This window comes from Myotis yumanensis, unplaced genomic scaffold, assembly GCF_028538775.1.
Source record: "Myotis yumanensis isolate MYYU_CA2020_CCGP unplaced genomic scaffold, mMyoYum1.0.hap1 SCAF_8, whole genome shotgun sequence".
In the NCBI taxonomy this organism is placed as follows: domain Eukaryota; kingdom Metazoa; phylum Chordata; class Mammalia; order Chiroptera; family Vespertilionidae; genus Myotis; species Myotis yumanensis.
In genome coordinates, this window is record NW_027223759.1 from 10,819,187 (window position 1) to 10,841,482 (window position 22,296).

General features: G+C 37.1%; 1 protein-coding gene across 6 annotated transcripts in view; it reads left to right on the forward strand.

The window, feature by feature from the left end:
* The window catches only part of NBEAL1 (neurobeachin like 1), a 109,782-nt gene that overhangs the window by 52,973 nt on the left and 34,513 nt on the right, over positions 1 to 22,296 (forward strand). For all 6 annotated transcript variants that reach the window (XM_070421889.1, XM_070421891.1, XM_070421886.1 and 3 more), the window contains 9 exons: positions 2,245 to 2,333; positions 4,733 to 5,308; positions 5,652 to 5,827; positions 7,053 to 7,206; positions 7,504 to 7,632; positions 9,861 to 10,166; positions 10,256 to 10,405; positions 13,667 to 13,824; positions 21,270 to 21,394. In XM_070421889.1, the coding sequence (XP_070277990.1) occupies positions 2,245 to 2,333; positions 4,733 to 5,308; positions 5,652 to 5,827; positions 7,053 to 7,206; positions 7,504 to 7,632; positions 9,861 to 10,166; positions 10,256 to 10,405; positions 13,667 to 13,824; positions 21,270 to 21,394 (1,863 nt within the window). The remainder of the gene's footprint in view (positions 1 to 2,244; positions 2,334 to 4,732; positions 5,309 to 5,651; positions 5,828 to 7,052; positions 7,207 to 7,503; positions 7,633 to 9,860; positions 10,167 to 10,255; positions 10,406 to 13,666; positions 13,825 to 21,269; positions 21,395 to 22,296) is intronic.

Consider the following 22,296-nt stretch of genomic DNA (forward strand, 5'->3'; position numbering starts at 1 on the left):
CACACCCCTTACTGGGAGGTATCGAGCCCACAACACGGGCATGTGCCCTGACCAGGAATTGATTCACGACCTTACAGTTCATAGGTCGACGTTCAACCACTGAGCCATACCAGCTGGGCTCAAATGACCTGTTATTTGATTCAGCAAGGCTTTCCTTGGGTACTGTTTCTTATGTGCCTTTGTTTCTTATTTTCTTCCTAGGTCTAACACAGTGCCTTACTTGGTAGGCCTTTACTTAATGTTGACTGACTGATTAGTAAATAATTGAGTCTCTATAATAAGAAATGGACACTAGAGAAAATATATACAAAATACTTTATCCTTTTTCTTTTTGGAGCTTAAATTGTTAAAGGCAAAATTAAAACTTCAGATAATGCTTTTTTTATAAACTCTTTTTTTTAGTACATACTAAAAACTGTAAAATTATCAGATACTGGGGGTTTAAAAGGTAAGATAAGGTCTTTGTCTTGAGTGGTTTACCATCTTGCTGATAAGACAAAACATGTACTTAAAAATATAAGTAATAGTATAAGACCCAAGTAGTATGGACAGTATGTTCAGGCAAACAAAAGAAAATAATTATTATTTACAATTTACTCAGGAAGATGTCAAACATTCTAAACCTATTGTCTTTGTAAAATTTAAACATATCTACAATAATCAAAACCGTATGCTACAGGTATAAAAACAGACACATAGACCAAAGAACATAATCAATAAACCTATGCATGTATGATCAACTAATATTTGACAAGGTGTCTTAATAATCCTCAGTGGGGAAAAGGTAGTTTCATCAATAAATGGTGTCAGCAAAACTGAATATCCACATGCAAAGGAATGAAAATGGACCCTCATCTTATACCTTTCACAAAATTTAGCCCAAGTGGATTAAATATTTAAATGTAAGACCTGAGCCATAAAACTGCTAAAAGAAAACATACAGAAAAGATTCTTGACAGTGGTATTTTGAGTATGATACCAAAAGCTCCAGCAAAAAATGTCAAAACAGGTGAGACTACAACACAGGCTTCTGCACAGCAAAAGAAACCATCAACATTAAAAGGTAACCCACAGAGGGGAGAAAATATTTGCAAGTAAAAATCTGATGAAGGGTTAATATTCGAAATTTATAAAGAAACTGTACAACTCAATAGCAAAAAAATCCAATTAAAAAATTAACATAAGGACCTGAATAGCTATTTTTCCAAAGAAGATGTACAAATGGCCAACAGGAACATGAAAAGGTGCTCAACATCCTTAAATATCAGGGAAATGCAAATCAGGCCACAGATACCACTTCACACTTGTTAAGATAGCAATTATCAAAAAGACAAGAGAGGAGTGCTGGTGAAGATGTGGAGAAAAGAGAACCTTGTGACCTATTGGTGCTAATGTAAATTGGTACAGCCATTGTAGTAAATGGTATGGAGGTTCTTCAGAAAATTAAAAATAGAACTACTCTGTGACCTACCAATCCCACTTCTGGGTACATATCAAAAAGACATGAAATTACTATCTCTAAGAAATCTTCACCCCCATGTTAATTGCATCATTATTCATAATAGCCAAGACATGGAACCATCTTAAGTGTCCATTGACAGATGAATTGGTAGAGAAGACATGTTATATACAAATATACACAGTAAATATTAGCCATGAAAAGGAAGAAAGAATCTGGAGAGTATTCTGCTAAGTAAAATAAATCAGGGGACAAATACTGTCTGATCTCATGTGTGAAATCCAAAAAAATTAGCTCATAGAAACAGAGTAGATGGCGGTTACCAGGGCTGAGGGAGGGGCAGGAGGGAGATATGGGTAAAAGTGGTCAAAGTGTATAAAGTTTTAGTTACAAGATGAGTAAGTCCTGGGCATCTAATGTACAGCATGGTAACTATAGTTAACAATATTGTGTACTTAAAAGTTACTAAGAGCAGATCTTGAATGTTTCCACCATACACAGAAAAAAAGGTAACTGAGTTGATGAATCTGTTAACCTTATTGTGATAATCATTTTACAATATATACACATATCATCAAATCATTATATACCTTAAATTTATACAATGTGTTATGTCAATTATATCTTAATAGAGTTGGAAAAAAATAAAAAGGCATTTGTTGTTGACAGCAAAAAATAAAATGAAAATGAAGCAATTATTTCAACATTTATATAACTGTTACCTACAATTCTTTCTTTGGTTATCTCTGGAATTTAATTTTAACTTTTTCTTTTTCCCACCACAGATCCTGCTATTAATTTCAAAGATCTGTTATCTGTGGTATATATATCTCACAGAACATACATAAATGTCAGGGTGGTCATCTGCAGAAAGGTTAGTAAACTTTAAGATAGACTTTAAAAATAGCAGTGTCATTTGAATAACTTTTAGATTGAGTGTTTTGCACCAGATGTAAGTTTTAATATCTGTTATTTTATAAATGACATTTTATGGTTTCCTTTTTTGATGTGAGTTAACTTCATGTACAAGCATTCAGCATATGAATTTGTTCTTTTGAGCTCATTACATGGGCTCCTGGAAATATGCCCTTTCAGAGTCAAAAATTTACAGCCAGAGTAGTTTCTTTATTAAGGACTTTCAATGATTATGACCATTTCTAATACGTTTACTATATTTTCGAGTTTCTGAAACTTAGAACTTTGTGGAAATAATTTTCTATAATCTGTTCATGACTATTCCAACAATGATTTGCCTTCAGTGCACCCATTTAACCTTTAACTAAGTCAACAATTAGTTATCCCTTGAGATTCTTTATGATTATAACCTCCTCTCTACTCCACTGGGAACCACTGACCTGTCTAGCATTTAATTTGCTTCCTTGCTTTTCTTTTCCTGATTAGGTCACAGTAAATCAATAAATGTGGATATATATCTTTCTCTTGAATGGCTACTTAGTTTTTCAGTTTTGGCTATTCTATTAAGTATTATTTGGTTCTTTGTTGATGGGCATTTAGGTTGATTCCTCTTTTTTTCCATGTTAATAAACTTCTAGAGAGAACATTTCTTGCATATATCTTTATCTATTTGTGGTGATACATCTGCAGTACATAATCCATGAAATGGAATTGCTGTGTCATAGGATATTTATAGTTTACATTTTGATGGATTTTGCCATATTGTTCTTGAAACAGGTCTTGTAAATGGATCCTATCCTTTTAGTGAGTAATTAGAAACAGCTGTCCATGCAATCTAGTTTTTTTGTGTGTGATTTTTTAGTCGTTTTTTAAATTTTTTTCTTTATTAAGGTATTACATATGTGTCCTTAGCCCCCCATTTCCCCCCTCGCCTCCCCCCCCCCCCCATTCATGCCCTAACCCCCCTGGTATCTGAGTCCATTGGTTAGGCTTATATGCATGCATACAAGTCCTTTGGTTGATCTCTCCCCTTACCCCCACCCTCCCCTACCTTCCCTCTGAGGTTTCACAGTCTGATCGATGCTTCTCTGTCTCTGGATCTGTTTTTGTTCATCAGTTTATGTTGTTCATTGTATTCCATAAATGAGTGATCTAGTTTTTATCCAAGGAAAGCTTAATCTGGAAGAAAAAACAATTGGTATACTGCACCTTTAGAATAATGGTAGCTCACTGATTGATAGCATTAGTGAAGAAAGCTACTCCACATTTCATTGTGCCTTACTACTTTCTATATCTAGTTTTTATCCAAGGAAAGCTTAATCTGGAAGAAAAAACAATTGGTATACTGCACCTTTAGAATAATGGTAGCTCACTGATTGATAGCATTAGTGAAGAAAGCTACTCCACATTTCATTGTGCCTTACTACTTTCTATATCAGCATCAGTGTACATTAAAACTATTAATATTGAAGTTTCTAGCAAAATTATTCATCTCCTGGTGTGAAACCTGTCAGAGTTAGAAATTCTGATAAAAGAGATACTCTAAACACTAGGAGCCAAATTTCCTTTCATCTACAGAGAGGTTTATTGGCTTTGTGTTAAAAATGTCTTCAGGACCATACCTGAGTTTGACAGTGTTTGAGAACTTGTTTTTAATTTTCCCAAAAAGTGAAATCAGTTAGAGAGTGAAATCATACACATTGCCACATCTCTTTAATTTCAATTTCTCATTCTAGTTAAACAGCAGCTGCCATTTTATTGGAATTAGTTTTTCTGGAACTAAACTTTTGTTTTGTTTGCACAATATAGAGTGAATGAAAAAAATGTTTTTGCCAAAACAACCATCAACTTTGCCTGAAAAAAAAAATTGAGATGGGAAAACATTATTCTTGAGGCCCTTAGGTTCTAAGTATCTTGTTTGTCCTATTTACTCCCCTCACCCTAGTACCTGTGCCTGCCACATAGTAGATGTTCAGTATTTGCTAAACAAATGTAGTAGGCTCATGGTAAGTATTTAGTTAGGAGGATATAACTTTATTAAATTTTAAATATACCTTTATATTTTCTCTCTGACCAAATTAAATGAATAACATGAGTGTGTTGACATGTGGAGGATTGTTTATCTTTCTTTATCTTTCAATAAATATTTGAGTACATCTTTACTCTGTAATGAAATATGTGGATTAGTTTCAAACATAATGTCTGCCTTCCAAATAGTTTCTAATCCAGTTACAAACATAATTTTTTGAAAATATCTCATTAAGTTACTTTGTCATTAAAATAACTGAAAAGAAATTGTTTTTGATGTAAAGGACTGTGTACTTTTTGACAAATTTTGTGTTCTTAATCTCTTTGCAGATTTTACAGATTTTACAGTCCCAGCCAGATGCAGCACATCAAATTTCTCAACAAGTGGGTTGGCAAGACACTTTAGTTAGGCTTTTTGTTAAAGCAAATTTTGAAAATGGAAATACTTTTCATAAGCACAATAGGGCTGTTTCAGTGAAAGACAATGATAAAAATATATCAGCTGAAGATGTCAAGAGGAACTTTGATGAAAAGACAGACGATGAAAAAATCAACTCTTTTGCCTCAGCTAATGTGTCTTCTGATCAATGGAGTTTGGACGATAGACACTCTCTAGATTCAAACACACCATTATTTCAAGAAGATAGCTCTGTGGGAGAATTGTCTTTCAAATCAGAGAATCAGGAAGAATTCTGGCACAGTAACCCTTCACATTTGAGTTTAGATCTTAGTGGAATTGACTCATGTGAACTGAGTGATAGTGGCAGTCAAATGCCAGATAGCTTGCCTAGCACGCCATCCCCAATAGAGTCTACTAAATCATTTTCGGTGCAGTCTGACAAAGAAAGCAGCATCACAAATGATACGGGCTTTTGTGATGACTTCTCTTTACTTGAAAGCCAAGAGGTAAAATACCTTATTTGTCCAAATGTTGCTTTTATTTTTATATGTCTATTATATACTTCTAATCCTTAGAAATGTATAATTGTTAACAGTTCCATTTTATATTCCGGTTCTAAGTTTCATGATCTCAGATATTAGAAGCCTGTAAGTCATTAAATTGTCTTGAGAACAAAGCCAGTGTCTTACTTATCCTTGTATCTTTCTAGGACCTACTAGTAAAGTTCCAGGTTCATCCAGGCACTTGAATAATATGTTTAAGGATTACAGTCAGTATATGTGATGGTTCTTCTGTACTTTTAACACCCACTCCCTTTAATAATCTAATATTACTTTATATTTTTTATAGAGATGTGAGGAAGAGCTTCTTCAATTACTGACAAATATTTTGATCTATGTGATGTGTAAAGGACTAGAAAAGTCTGATGATGATACTTGGATTGAACGGGGACAAGTGTTTTCGGCACTAACTAAATCAGTAATATCCAGTGAGCTACTTCGACCATCAGATGAAATAAAACTAATGTAAGCATTCCGTTGGTGACTTCCCCTTTCGTCTTGGAGTGGACCGAAGTCTAAAATATTTTATTGAACATTTATCCAGTATCCAGTGGATGTAGAAAAAAGGAGAACCTTTGTTTTCAGTCCCTTTTTTGGCTGTTGCCCTTCTATTGGGATCTAGAGAGAAATCAAAACTAGCTCCAGTATGAAGAGATTTAAATCTTAAATTAATTTGGGTTTTAAGTCATTATATATTTCCTGTTGTTTAAATTGTTTTCTGCAGTACAAAGCACTTGGTGCTTGTGTTCTATGGCCTTGTCCATGTTTGAGGGTTTCCATGCTAAAGGAAGACAGTAGTGTTTTCATGAAAATTACTTCTCTAAAGCATTGAGTTCCCTCATGATAGATAGAACACTAGCAGTACACTAGAAGAGAGATACTTCTTTGTTTTTCCACAGAGCTTGACCCACTATAAGTCATAATAAGGCTTTCTTTTCTAACCTAACAATTTCAGCTTTACAGAAACTTTTAAATATTTCATGGAGACTTGAATGTGAATTATTTTCATAGCTTTTTAAAAAAAATATATTTTATTGATTTTTTACAGAGAGGAAGGGAGAGGGATAGAGAGTTAGAAACATCGATGAGAGAGGGACATCGATGAGCTGCCTCCTGTACACCCCCCACTGGGGATGTGCCCGCAACCAAGGTACATGCCCTTGACCGGATTCGAACCTGGGACCCTTGAGTTCACAGGCTGATGCTTTATCCACTAAGCCAAACCAGTCAGGGCTTCATAGCTTTTTAATAGTCAACAGGTAACTTTTACTTTGCCATTTAGTGTTAGGTATGTTAAAAATAGATTCTCCAGCCCTGGCTGGTGTAGCTCAGTTGGTTGGAGCATCGACTTGTGTACCAAAGGGTCGTGGTTTTGATTCCCAGTCAGGGCACGTGCCCAAGTTGTGGGTTTAATCCCCAGTTGGGGTGCATGCAGGAGGCTTCCAATCGATGTTTTTCTCTTCCTCCCTCCCTCCTTCCCTCTCTCTCTAAAATCATTTTTTTTAAAAAGATACTCCAGAGATTTAAAAGTTGCTTCATTATTACTAAATTCTATCCAAGTGTTCTGTGATACCTGCCAGTAGTAGTGTATCTTTGGAGGTACAGTCTTAGTAAACAATAACTGTTTTTTAAAATAACCTACTATTTTTCTAAGTTAAAAATGGTTTTAAGAGGGCTGTTTTACACTTAGTTTGCTGCAGAAGATGTTAGAATGGGCAGTCACAGAAAACAGAGAAGCAAAAACTAATCCAGTTACTGCTGAAAACGCCTTCCGACTCATGCTGATCATACAGGACTTTCTGCAGTCAGAGGGACTAGTTAATTCAAACACGTGGACTGAGAAGGTATAGTAATATTTCTTTGGTAATGAAAGACTCTTTTTTAAGGACTTTATTTATAAACAAATTTTGTATCCCCTCTTTTCAGAGTATTAATATTTAATCAGATGCAATAAACATGGATAAGATGTGATAGTCACAGATTTTGTTAGCTTGTTACTAGGATAAGTCTTTTGGCTTTTACTAACTGTACATTGAAGTAGTTTTGAAATATTTATAATTTGTATTAGTGTTGGGGAAAACTCATCATCAGTAGATTAAAGAACTGAATGTTTTTCTTTTTCAATTCTTCCTTTGCAATAGCTTTTAGAGGATATGATGCTGCTCTTCGACTGTCTGTCAGTGTGGTATTCTGAAAGTCCATTATGGGTAAAACTCTCTCAAATTCAAATCCAGTTGCTTCTAGGATTTATTGGAAGGGGTAATTTGCAGGTTTGTCAATTCTTTTACACATTTTCTATATTTGCAAGTAGTTTAGGAATACTTGTGTGATAACTAGATGATAATATGTTTTCAGTATTTTAATTTTTTAAATTAGTACCAAAATATTTATGATTTAATTCTTGTTTCAGTTTTGTGAGTCAGCTAATTATTTTTTCCTGATTTTTATGACTCAGTATATTTTTAAAATTTCCCTTTAAAGTATATATATATAGCTTATATTAGAAGGCATTGCTCATATCTATATTTAATGAAGCTAGAAGCTATACTGCTTGCATAGACTATTTATATATGTGCAGTTTAGGCAAATTATTTACTTTTTAAATAGATTTTTTATTGATTTCAGAGAGGAAGGGAGAGGGAGAGAGAGTTAGAAACAGACTGAACTTAAAACCTGGACATGTGCCCTGACCAGGAATCAAACCATGACTTCCTGGTTCATAAGTCGATGCTCAACCACTAAGCCACACCAAATGGGCTAGGCAAATTATTTTTTTAAGTTGTTCATTTCAAAATCATATTCTGTTACTCTACTAATCCACTAGTCCAGTTTACTTTCTATTTAATACTTTTTTATTCATCATACACCTACTGAATATCTACCAAGTATTAGCATTTTTGAGAGAGACAGAGAGACATAAATTTGCTGTTTCACTTATTAATTCATTGGTTGATTCTTGTATGTACCCTGACCAGGGATTGTACCAGCAACCTTGGTGTATCAGGATAATGCTCTAACCAACTGAGCTCTACCTGGCCAGGGCAGGATACTTAGATTTCTGATCAAGGACTTGGTCTCCTGTGTACCTGTCCTTTATGTATCAGAGTGCTTTTGATTGCAAATAGCAGAAACATCAAGTCCAACTGACTTCTTAAGATTTATTGGCTCATGTAATTGAAAATTCCATAGTTCAAATGAGTTCAAGGCATGATTCAGTCAAGGCTCCAGTTCCATTTATTTGCTGTTCTTGCAGCACTGCTCTCCATCACATGTCCTTTGGTCCTAAGTTTGGCTGCTCTTATTGTCGCAGAATGGTTGCCACAGCTCTTGGATCTACGTGCCTCCTTATTCATATTCAGAGAGAGAGAGTGCTTCTTCCTGCATCATTGTTGGTAGACAGTTCTTCATGGGTCTCTGTGTTTCTGCATATCATATAAATAGAGACCCTGGATGCCTTTGTTACGAATGGTCTTTCTGAGGATGCATGTATAAGGAACAGCTTTGGAAGGCAGAGATCATGTCTTCCCTCCAGAGCAAAAGGCAGGTTTGTTTACTGTCCAGCATAATAAAGATAATGTCTCCCTGCCAGGCAGAGCTTAGGCACAGTTACTACCACATATAAAATATTTGGGTTCCCTGTGCTCGGGGTTCCTCTCTTACAATGCAACCATGGTGTGTGCAGGCATCATCTAGTCCTATTCATCCCTCACCATGGGAATTGCAGTTGAGGGAACCAAGGTACATGCTGATATTCTGGCTTTTGCTAATGCTACAGATCTTTGTTTCTGACCCAGAAGTCTAATGTCTTCTGCCAGTATCTATGAAACTATGGTAGACTAACTTATTAGCTTGAAGGTGAGATAAATTCTGAGACCCTTCACATTTCTTAACAGTTACGTAAAAAAGTTCTGAACTTGCACTGATAAGGCTGAATGAATTCCTGAATGAATCCCTGTGACAAAGACAATGACATGAGTTGATTGAACTAGTCACTGTGGCAAGGGGTTGGAAGTTTGGCTTTTAACCTTTAGGACCTATTATTGGAACTAGAGATGGAATCATTCCCCTATCCTTGCAGACTATAAGAGGAGTGGAATGGATGTTGGATTAATTATCCACCACAACTTTACTGCATATTCCAAATTAAACATGTGATCGATACATTTATAATTTCTTTTTTTTTTTTTAAATATATTTTATTGATTTTTTACAGAGAGGAAGGGAGAGGGATAGAGAGTTAGAAACATCGATGAGAGAGAAACATCGATCAGCTGCCTCCTGCACACCTCCTACTGTGGATGTGCCCGCAATCAAGGTACATGCCCTGGACCGGAATCGAACCTGGGACCCTTGAGTCAGCAGGCTGATGCTCGATCCACTGAGCCAAACCGGTTAGGGCCATTTATAATTTCTTAAAAAAAAAACTTCAAGAGTGAAAGAACTTTTGCTAGCACTAAATGTTGGCTTTATTCTGCTCTGTCTTACCTATTTTCTTTAGGTTTGTGCAGTGGCATCAGCTAAGCTAAACACCCTTCTGCAGACCAAAGTGATTGAAAGTCAGGATGAAGCATGCTATATTTTAGGGAAGCTAGAACATGTTCTAAGTCAGTCAATTAAGGAACAAACGGAAATCTACTCATTTCTGATTCCCCTCGTCCGTACTCTGGTTTCCAAAATTTATGAGCTTCTCTTCATGAACTTGCACCTGCCTTCCTTACCTTTCACCAATGGTAGTTCCTCATTTTTTGAAGATTTTCAAGAATATTGCAGTTCAAGTGAATGGCAAGTTTACATTGAAAAATATGTAAGTTTTACCTTTTTTGAGTGAAATTTTTCTGCTAAATTATTATTTTTATGGACGTATATATTAAATTTTGTATATATTTTTATAAGATTATACCTTATATGAAGCAGTATGAAACCCATACATTTTATGATGGTCATGAGAACATGGCACTTTATTGGAAGGATTGTTATGAAGCCTTAATGGTGAATATGCATAAAAGAGACCGGGAAGGAGGAGAAAGCAAGCTCAAGTTTCAGGTAAAAATTGTTAAGTGTTTTAGTAGCTAGTGTTTTTTTTTTAATGTTGATTTCAAGTAATGACAAGCCTGAACTTTGAAAACAAATAGTATGTCTAATTGTCTACAATTATTTCAGAATTGGAAGGAAAACATTGATCAGTAACAAAAATTTAGTAGTGATTATGTAAAAAGTCTATTAAGCTGATAGTAGGTTTCTCTAAGGAGTCTGGATATAAATCAGTGCTTAGAGGGGAATTTGTAGCATGAAATATTTATATTAGAAAAAAAGAAGGGCCTTAAATTAATAATTTGTTTCCACCTTAAACTAGAAAAAGAAAAGTAATCTAATTAAATTAGTCTCTAAGTCAATGAAATTGGAAGTGAAAAACATAGAGAAAATCAATGAAACCAAAATCTAGTTATTCAAAATATCAATAAAATTGATAAATTTCTAGCCAGATTTACAAAGCAAAAAAAGAAAAGTGAAAAATAGCCAATACCCGAATAAAAGGGGAGGTATTATCACTGACTTCACAGATGTCAACATGATAATAAAAGATTACTACAAACCAGTCTATGAACATAAATGACATGACAAATGAAGTGAATCAATTTCTTGATAAATACAAATTTCCAAAACTAACACAGTAATAAGTAGATAACCTGGATAGTCTTCTGCATGTTAGCCCTTTGCACTCTGAACTATTCTGGACATTGGCTACCAGCTACTCGACGCTACTTGGCGGCGGAAACGTGCATTTACAGACCCTTGTATTATTTAGTATAATTTTGGAACCAAGTAACGTATTATAATGATATTGGACTTATATGAATTGGGTGGCATCGAGGAATGTATATTTGCAAAAAAAACAATATTTTATTGTTTATAATTTTGTACAGTATCACTTGGAGTGCGGGTGAATTTCCCGCCAAAATATAAGATGGCTCTGTCTTTTGGTTTTGTTCCATCCACCAAAAGGGTGGATTACAAACAAATATTTGGTAATACGCAGTTACAATCGGCCCGAGTTTACACGTTTCCCGCACTCCACCGCAAATCTATATGAACCGAGTTAATGACGGCTCCCGCGGAGTACGCGCAATTCATGCGAGCCGACTTAACTCGTTTCCCGCACTCCAAGTGGTATGATAAGTTTTGTAACACTCCCCAATATGCATTGCAGGCTGATTAGTGCATGTTTGACAGTAATAAGTGGTTTGACGCCTGCCACCAGGTGTTTTCCTGTTAGAACACACAATGCAGTCCCGTTTTCTTTGTCCCACATCGGAAATATGTAGTTTATTGTTTAATCCGACACAAAACCCGCTGACATTTCTTGTGTATATCTTAGTAATTTTACGATATTTTGATTTAATTTGAGTTTCAAGATAAAACTTCAGGGAAACATGCGTGTCTCAAAAAGTTGCGTTGAAATAACTCAATTCCCCGTAATCACTAATAAACTGCAATGTCCCCTGAGAGAGGACATCCGAGTGATATGCTAGAATTCCGATGTCCCCGGAGAGGGGACAGCGGAGTGCAAAGAGTTAGAGATAATTGAATTTATTGGTAAAAACAAATAAACAAACAACTTCCAAAAGGGCAAACTTCAGAAGTAGGTTGTTTCACTGTCAAATTTTACCAAACATAATGGAGAAATTACACCAACTCCTCACAATTTCTTCAAAAATAGAAAAGTGGGACCAACTCTAACCGGTTTGGCTCAGTGGATAGAGCGTTGGCCTGTGGACTAAAACGTCCCAGGTTTGATTCTGGTCAAGGGCATGTACCTTGGTTGCGGGCACACCTCAGTAGGAGGTGTGCAGGAAGCAGCTGATTGATGTTTCTAACTATCCTCTCTCTTCCTCTCTGTAAAAAAATCAATAAAATATATACATATATATTTTAAAAGTGGGATCAATTCCCAACTCATTATACGAGGGTAGTATTACCCTCCTGTTCAAGTCATACAAAATAGTACAAGAAAACTACAGACCATTGTCGCTCAGGAACATTGGTGCAAACCAAATACAGCAATGTATGAAAAAATAATATATCACAACCAGGTAGAGTTTATCTTGGGAATGCAAGGCTGGTTCAACATTTGATAATCAATCAATATAATGGACCACATTAGCATACTTATCAAGAAAAAAACACACGATCAAATAACAGATGCGGAAAAGTATTTTACAAAATTTAACATCCATTTGTGATAAAAGATTTCAGCAAACTGGAAACAGAAGGGAAGTACCTAAATTTCTACAGAAATCCTATAGCTAATTTTGTATTTAAGGGTGAACAACTAACAGTGCTTTCCTATAGGATAAAGAAGATAGAGAACTAGGCAGGAATGTCTCCTCTCACTGTTCCTAATCACTGTTGCTTCATAAGTCCTAGCAAATGCAGTAAGAACAGAAAAAGAAATAAAAGACATTTACATTGGGAAAGAATAAATACAACTATTTGCAGATAACATGATTTTCTATGTAGAAAATTCTAAGGAATCTACTGAAAATTTCTTATAATTAATGACTTTAGCAAGATTGCAGAACACAAGATCAATACACAAAATTCAATCATATTTTTGTATGTTAAGCAATAAACAACTGAAAACTGAAATTTAAAAAAATACTTGTAGCCCTGGCCAGCGTTGCCCAGTGGTTGGAATGTTGGCCCATGTACCGAAGGGTTGGGGTTCGATATCCTGGTCAAGGGTACATACCTGGGTTGCAGGTTCTATCCCATCCCCAGTCAGGGCACATGTGGGAAGCAACCAAATGATTTGTCTTTTTCACAGCAATGCTTCTCTTTCTTCTCCTCTACCTTCCACTCTCTCTAAAAATCAGTGGGAAAAAATGCCCTCACTCCTTGGGTGAGGATAAAAAAAATACTATTTAGAGTATCTCTTAAAAAAAATGAAATACTTAGGTATCAGTTTAACAAAATATGCATAATCGATATGCTAAAAACTACAAAATGATGATGAAACAAATGAAAGAAGACCAAATAAAAATACATGTTTATTTCATAACATAGGTTCCTTGTTGGTTATTTTCTCAAGTTTAAAAAAACCCCACAATGGATTGTGGCTAGAATCATACCATGCTTCATTAAAGTAAATTATTCCAAAAGAATAAGAAAATTCTGTTGATTACCAGCTTCTTTCTTTTGCTATATGATTTTATTGGGTCAAATTTTTAAAGCTATGGCATTAAAATTTCAAATATACCTGTAAATATATGATTCAGTGGTATTATTTATTGCTCTTTCTTTCAGGAATTTTTTGTGGAGCCATTTAATCGAAAAGCACGCCAAGAGAACTTGAGGTATAATAATATGCTTAAACAACTTAACACTCAACAGTTAGCCACTCTGAGACGCTGGAAGACCATACAGATCTATCTTACATGTGAAAGGGGACCTTGGGCTGAAAGGTATGAATGTATACCACCTATTCAGTAACCTTTTTCTTTAGAACTCTGGTCTAGAACTTTTTAAGCCAACGGCCTCTCCAATCCAATTAAAAAAACGTTCACTTTATAAAAGAACGTGAGAGATGGGAGAACAGGGTATGTGTTTATTTTTTTTTTATTAATTGTGAAGTTATCATACATCCTTTCTTTGGAATATGAATGATTGGAATTAGGCTTATAGTGTTTAAAGACCTGTAAAATGTTAATTCAATGATATTAAAGGGAAAAAAAAAGATTCAAAATATATGGGATAACATCAAGATATGTAAAATGCAGTTAAAGACCAGAAAGAAACACACTCAACTGTTACCAGTGATGACCTTTGGGAAACAAACAATGGAGGAAAAAAATTGCTGCCAGAGGTTGCAGTCACAAGTCTAGCTGCACAGCGTAGGCATTTTAAAATCCAAGTTAAAAAAGCATCTGAGTTCCTTATATATTTTGGATATTAATCACTTATTGGGTATATCATTTGCAACTTTCTTCTGCCATTCATTAAGTGGTAGTTCTGTTTTGTTGATGGTTTCTTAAGCTGTACAAAACTTTAGTTTGATATAGTCCGACTTTTTATTTTTGCTTTGTTTCCCTTGCCGAAGAGACTTATCCAAAAAGATAGTACTAAGAGCATTGGTCAAAGAGTTTACTGCCTCTGTTTTTTCTAGGAGTTTTATGAGTTTAGGTCTTATATTTAAGCCTTTAATACACTTTTAATTTATTTTTATATATGGTATAAGAAAGTGGTTCAATTTCATTTTTTTGCATGTATCTGCCCAGTTTTCCCAACACTGTTTATTGAAAAGACTGCCCCATTGTATGCCCTTGCCATCTTTGTCATAGATTAATTGATCATATAAGCAAGTATTTACTTCTGGCTGTCTGTTCTATTCCATTGATCTATATATCTCTTTTTACACCAGTACGAAATGGTTTTGCTTATTGTAGCTTTATAGTTTGATATCAGGGAGAGTTATATCTTCCACTTTGTTCTGTCTCAAAATTTATTTGGCCATTCGGGGTTTTGTGGTCCCATGTAAATTTTAGGGTTAGTTCTAATTCTGAGAAGAATACCATTGGTATTTTAATAGGGATTGCTTTGAATCTGTATATTGCTTGAAATATGTAATATTTAAGATATATAAGCAGCTCATACAACTTAACACCAAAAAAAAAAAACACCCCAAACAATCCAATTAAAAAATGGGCAGAGGACCTGAAATAAACATTTCTCCAAAGAAAACATACAGCTGGCCAACAGACATAGAAAAAGATGCTCAATATCACAATCATCTGGAAAATGCAAATTAAAATCACAATGAGATACCATCTCACACTTGTTAGAATGGCTATCATCAATAAATCAATAAATAACAAGTGCTGGTGAGGATGTGGAGAAATGGGAGGATTTTATTTACATTATATCCTGGGGTATTTTCAGGTACCCCAGGCTATTACTGGGTCTAGTTTGCATTTGTGTCCCTGGATCTATTTGTTGGGGAAGGGATAGTGAGGAAGTAAGTGAATTATAATCTGGAGCTTTTGCTGAATCTTCTGGAAAGCTGAGTTTAGGCACTACCAAGGGGAATGATGGTTCTATCCCACAACAGGCTTCAGATTATTTGTGGGTTTTGAGAGTTACCTTGAGGATGCCAGCTACAGGGAACCCTGTTATTTTTGTCTCTCTAGCACCACTTCCTCCTCCTGGTACTAAAGCCCCTCCTTTTTGTGAGGAACCCACTCTGATATGGGCCCTCCCAACTCACCTCATTACAAAGGTGCCACTGACTCAAATTGGGCAATTACTCTTCCCTGAGACTTTGCTGCTGGTGCTGTCAGGGAGGACTGTGTCTTTTGGGATCACTAAGCTAATAGAATGTCACCCATCATATGGAGAACCCAGTCAGTGAGATGGGAGAATGATTCCTGGTGACAAACCTTTGCATTCATCCAGACCAAATGCACTCCTAGACTTGCAAGTTATGAGAGCTAATATATGTCTTAGGTGTTTATAAGCAATTTGATTTTGTTTCATTTACTTATAACCAAAAATGTAAAATTGACCATTATACTGCAATACCTGAAAGAGCTATCCTATATAATAAAAGCGTAATATGCAAATTGACTGAATGGTGGATCGACCAGTCAGGGCGGGTGGGGGATAGGGCCGGCAAGCAGGCGGTGCCAGGCCAGCCAAGGCGTGTAGCAGCAGGCAGAAGGAAGGGACGGCGATGGGGGGGGGGAGGTGGCAGCGAGCCGCAGCGGCGCAATGTTGGGAGGCGGGGCCGCATCACCCAGCACTGTCCCCTGATAGGCCACCCGGTCACCTCCCGCAGAGGGAGGCCGGCGGTGGCAGCAGCAGCAGAGTGATGGGGGTGGTGCCTTCCCCTGATTGGTCCAGTCGCGTCCTGCAGAGGGAGGCTAGCGGCAGTGGCAGTGCCCGTCCCCTGATCAGCCTGCCTGGTCACCTCCCACAGAGAGAGGTCACTGGTTGTGGCAGCAGTATCGGGGTGATGGGGGCGGCGCTGTCCCCTGATCAGCCCTCCTGGTCACCTCCCGCAGAAGGAGGCCAGACTGTTAGCAATACTTGAGTATTCCAGTTCTCTACAACCTTACAGCGCTTGCAGTTTTTCGAGTTTTTAATTATAACTGTCCAATTAGGTGTGAAGTGTGAGGCCTTATGATGTGACATTTACCTAATGACTAATGACAGTTGAGCATCTTTTCATGTACTTGTTGGCCAGTTGTATATATCGTCTTTGGAGAAATCTCTATTCAAGTCCTTTGCCTTATTTTTTTATTGTATTGTTTGGCTTATTGTGCTTGAGTTGTAAGAGTTTTCTTTATAGTCTCAATAATAGACCCTTATTAGATGTACCAGAGGCCCTGTGCACGGATTCGTACACCAGTGGGGTCCCTTGGACTGGCCTGCACCCTCTTGCAATTTGGGACCCCTTGAGGGATGTCAGACTGCCGGTTTCAACCCAGTCCCTGCAGGCCAGGCCGAGGAACCCTACCAGTGCACGGCCGGGCCTCTGGTATGCATATAAGATCTTTGGTTAATCTCTTCCTACCCTCCCCACTCTCCTTTTCCCTCTGAGATTCATCAGTCTGTTCCATGTTTCCATGCCTGTGCATTGAGCATCTCCCCCCTGGTGGTCAGTGCGTGGCATAGCTACTGATTGGACGGTCGAATGGTTGCTTAGGCTTTTATATAGAGACTAGGGGCCCAGTGCACGAAATTCGTGCACTGGGGGGAGGGGGTGTCCCTCAGCCCAGCCTGCCCCCTCTCACATACTGGGAACCCTCAGGGGATATCCTAGTGACGGCTTAGGCCCGCTCCCTGCTCCCTTTGTGGGAAGTGACCGGGCTGATCAGGGGAAGGCACCAGCCCCATCACCCCACTGCTGCACCCACTGCCAGTCACCGCAGCCAGCAAGGTTTTTTCATCAACACGGACTCTAGTCCCTTAACCATGAAAAAATAACAACTTTCTTTAGGCATTTTCAAGATGTGTCTTTCATATAATAATAATTTCTTTGTTATTTTTTTTTTATCCTCACCTGAGAATATGTTTCCATTGATTTTTAAAGAATGTGGAAGAGAGGGAAAGACAGAGAGAAACATCAAAGTGAGAGGAACACTTTGATTGGTTGCCTCCTGCATGAGCCCTGACCTGGGCCCCAGCCAGGGAGGAGCCTGCAACCTAGGTACATGCCCTTGGTCAGAATTGAACCCAGATCCTGCCATCGGCAGGCCAAGGCATTATCCACTGAGCCAAACTGGGTAGGGCAGGATATGATATTTCTTAGCCCTCCAGCAGCGGGCCTTCATTTTTTTCGCCAGGAGTGTGGTGAAAAACCCTAGATCACCTTTTTGGATTCTTATTACCCAAGTTACTAAGAATATTACCAGTGGCATACAGGGAGCTTAGCCACTGAGTGGTCAAAAAAGGTGTTTCCTCTGTAGTTCACACCAATCGCCAGCTTGGCCCCTCCGGCCCAGGCCTGACTCCTCTGGCCCAGGCTTCAGGCCTGGGCAGGGGACCCCCCACATTCCCCCGATCAGCGGCTCCACCCTCGCCCATGCCTGACGCCTCGGCCAGAGGCGTCGACCCCCATCACCCTCCGATCAGGCCTGGGCAGGGGACCCCCATCTCCCCCAGATCACCGGCCTCTGGGCGGCTTCTGGGGCTTCTGGGGCCAGCCTGTGGCCACACACGGGGTCACACACGGGGTCACACACGGGGGCCTGGATGGCGGCTCTCGCGCTGGCGGCTGCACTGTCCCGCCCTGCCTGCAGTATGCAAATTAACTGCCATCTTTGTTGGTGGTTAATTTGCATATCACACTGATTAGCCAATGGGGGTGTAGCAAAAGTACAGTCAATTAGCATGTTTGTCTATTAGATAGGATAATTTGTAAATATGTAGGCTATCTTTTCACTTTCTTTTTTTTTATAATTTTTTTTATTGCTTAAATTATTATAAAGAGTATTACATATGTCTCCTTTTTTTTTTCCCCTGCCCTTGACAGTCCCCTGGCCTCCCCTACCCCCCAGTGTCTTATGTCCATTGGTTATGCTTATATGCATGCATACAAGTCCTTTGGTTGATCTCTTACTCCCCCCCCCCACCCCTTCGACCCCCCCACTCTCCCCGGCCTTCCTGCTGTAGTTTAACAGTCTGTTCCAGGCAACTCTGCCTCTGTATCTATTATTGTTCAAAAGTTTATAATGGTCTCTATTATCCATGAATGAGTGAGATCATGTGGTATTTTTCCTTCATTGACTGGCTTATTTCACTTAGCATAATGCTCTCCAGTTCCATCCATGCTGTTGCAAATGGTAAGAGTTCCTTCTTTTTTACAGCAGCATAGTATTCCATCGTGTAGATGTACCACAGTTTTCTAATCCATTCATCTACTGATGGGCACTTAGGCTGTTTCCAGATCTTAGCTATGGTGAATTGTGCTGCTATGAACATATGGGTGCATATATCCTTTCTAATTGGTGTTTCTGGTTTCTTGGGATATATTCCTAGAAGTGGGATCAAAGGGTCAAATGGGAGTTCCATTTCCAGTTTTTTGAGGAAACTCCATACTGTCTTCCATAGTGGCTGCACCAGTCTGCATTCCTACCAGCAGTGCACAAGTGTTCCTTTTTCTCCACATTCTCTCCAGCACTTGTCGTTTGTTGATTTGTTGATGATAGCCATTCTGACAGGTGTGAGATGGTACCTCATTGTTGTTTTGATTTGCATCTCTCGGATGATTAGCGACTTTGAGCATGTTTTCATATGTCTCTTGGCTTTCTGAATGTCCTCTTTTAAAAGGTGTCTATTTAGGTCCTTTGCCCATTTTTTGATTAGATTGTTTATCTTCCTTTTGTTGAGTTGTATGAGTTCCCTATAAATGTTGGAGATTAGGCCCTTATCAGATATAATGTTGGCAAATATGTTCTCCCATGTAGTGGGCTTTCTTGTTGTTTTGTTGATGGTTTCTTTTGCTGTGCAGAAACTTTTTATTTTGATGTAGTCCTATTTGTTTATTTTCTCTTTAGTTTCCAATGCCCTAGGATCAGTATCGGTGAAGAAATTGCTTCAGCATATGTCTGAGATTTTGTTGCCTTTGGATTCTTCTAGTATTTTTATGGTTTCCCATCGTATATTTAAGTCCTTTATCCATTTTGAGTTTATTTTTGTGTATGGTGTAAGTTGGTGGTCTAGTTTCATTTTCTTGCATGTATCTGTCCAATTTTCCCAACACCATTTATTGAAGAGACTATCTTGACTCCATTGTATGTTCTTGCCTCCTTTGTCAAATATTAATTGAGCGTATTGGTTGGGACAGATTTCTGGGCTCTCTATTCTATTCCATTGATCTATATGTCTGTTCTTGTGCCAGTACCAGGCAGTTTTGAGAACAGTGGCTTTGTAATACAGCTTGATATCTGGTATTGAGATCCCACCTACTTTGTTCTTTCTCAGGATCGTTGCAGCTATTCGGGGTCTTTTTTTATTCCAGATGAATTTTTGGAGAGTTCATTCTAGGTCTGTGAAATATGCCGTTGGTATTTTAATGGGAAGTGCGTTGAATTTATAGATTGCTTTGGGCAGTATGGACATTTTAATGATGTTGATTCTACCAATCCAAGAACATGGTATGTTCTTGCATCTCTTTATGTCTTCCTCTGTCTCTTTTTTCAACGTCCTGTAGTTTTCTGAGTAGAGGTCTTTTACCTCTTTAGTTAAGTTTATTCCTAGGTAGCTTAATTTTTTTGGTGCGATGGTAAATGGGATTGCCTTTTTAGTCTCTTTCTGCAAGTTCACTATTGGTGTATAGAAATGCCGTAGATTTCTTGGCATTAATTCTGTATCCTGCTACATTGCCGAATTCTTTTATTAAGTCTAATAGTTTTTTGATGGAGTCTTTAGGGTTTTTTAAGTATAATATCATGTCATCTGCAAGTAAGGACAGTTTTACTTCTTCTTTTCCAATTTGGATGCCTTTTATTTCTTCTTCTTCTCTAATTGCAATGGCTAATACTTCCAGTACTATGTCGAACAGGAGTGGTGAGATTGGGCATCCGTGTCTTGTTCCTGTTCTTAGGGGAAATGTTGTTAGTTTATGTCCATTGAGTATGATGTTGGCTGTGGGTTTGTCATACATGGCTTTTATTATGTTGAGGTATGATCCTTCTATTCCCACCTTGCTGAGAGTTTTTATCAAAAATGGGTGTTGAATTTTGTCATACGCTTTTTCTGCATCAATTGATATGACTATGTGGGTTTTTTCCTGCAATTTGTTTATGTAATGTCTATCTTTTCACTTTCTTGATAGTGGCCTTTAGTGCACAATGTTTTGAATTTTGAAGTCCAATTTGTCTGTTTCTTTTGTTGCTTGTGTTTTTGATGTCATAGCTAAGAAACCATTTCCAACTCTAAGGTCATGAAGATTTATCCCATCTTTTTTTCTAAGAGTTTTAAATCATATTTAGATCTTCGATCCATTTGCAATTATATTACTTTATTTTTAATAAAATTATTTTATTTTGAAAACTTTATTTGGGATAAATTTGTATAGCTAGTTAAAAACTTCCATATAACCATGAAAGAATTAAAACATATCAAGTTATACATATGAAGATTTATGTTCAGATATTATTTCTGCTACCTATAAACTACATGGCATTTTAGGCACACACACAAAAAAAGTTAGCTTGCCTTAGATACCTCATATATAAACTGTAGTTACGCATGCATTGGTTTTCTCTCAGGGTTGTTTTTGGATCAAATAAGTTAATGAATTTGAATGTTTTTATAAAATGGTGTTAAGCACATGTAAAGTACCTGATACTTTCTTATTCTATTTCAGTCTTTGTAACTTTATGTGTTTACTTATGAATATTCATAGGAAACGAAATCCAATTCACTGGAAACTAGCTAATGTAGAAAATTATTCCCGTATGAGACTTAAGTTGGTGCCAAATTATAATTTCAAAACCCACGATGAAGCTAGTGCTTTGAGAGATAATCTAGGTGAGTTCCAGTGGCTATTTATTTATTTGTTGAAGATAGTAAGGGTGTTGATGGGGTTCGTTATTGTTTTTATTAATTGTTTACTCATGAAAGAAGGATGATGTTTTAGAATTGACATTTAAGTGGTTATATATATTGAATTCTGTTACCGTTGGCCTAAATCTAACATGACTTTCTATTTAAATTGATTGTAATTTTTCAAACAAAAACATAATTTAAAACCATAAAATTATACTGTCATTCATGTGAAATGTGTTATCTCTAATATCCATTGTGGTACATTGAAACAGTGGTCCTTTCTCCTTAGTTTTGCTTACCAAGACTGATGCCAATGTTAAATATATCTAGAATTCTTGGCAATGCTAGGCCTTTCTTTTATAACGTGTTCTTACAGAATTCTAGATACTTAGAGTCTTAGATGGGCCAATGTCTTTTTCTTAAAAATGCATAGCCTTGCAGTAATTTGAAGAAACTTAAAGCAAGCATGTCAAAGTCGTGGCTCGCGGGCTGCAAGTTTGACATGCTTGCTTTAAAGATTCTATAATTCTTTAGGAAACCATTCTTTTCTAACCTTTTGACTTGGCATTTCTGCATTTTGAAGAGAGGTCTGTGAAATACTCCAAAATATAGATTAAGAGTCATTGGCCAGTTGTGTGTATACATAACTACCTGTGTTCCATTGTGTCCGTTGTGTTCTTTTGTGTTCAATGACTAAGTTACAGATGAAATTAGTACCAATTTTTAAATTTTTTAAAAGTTTCCTTAATATATTGGTCAGTAGAGTTGATGTCATAAAATTAATTAAGAAAGCTAAGTACCTTCTTTACTTGTAATGCACATTATCATATAATTAATAGTCAGAAGTTACAAAAGAGCTACAATATGATTTTTTTTACTTTGTG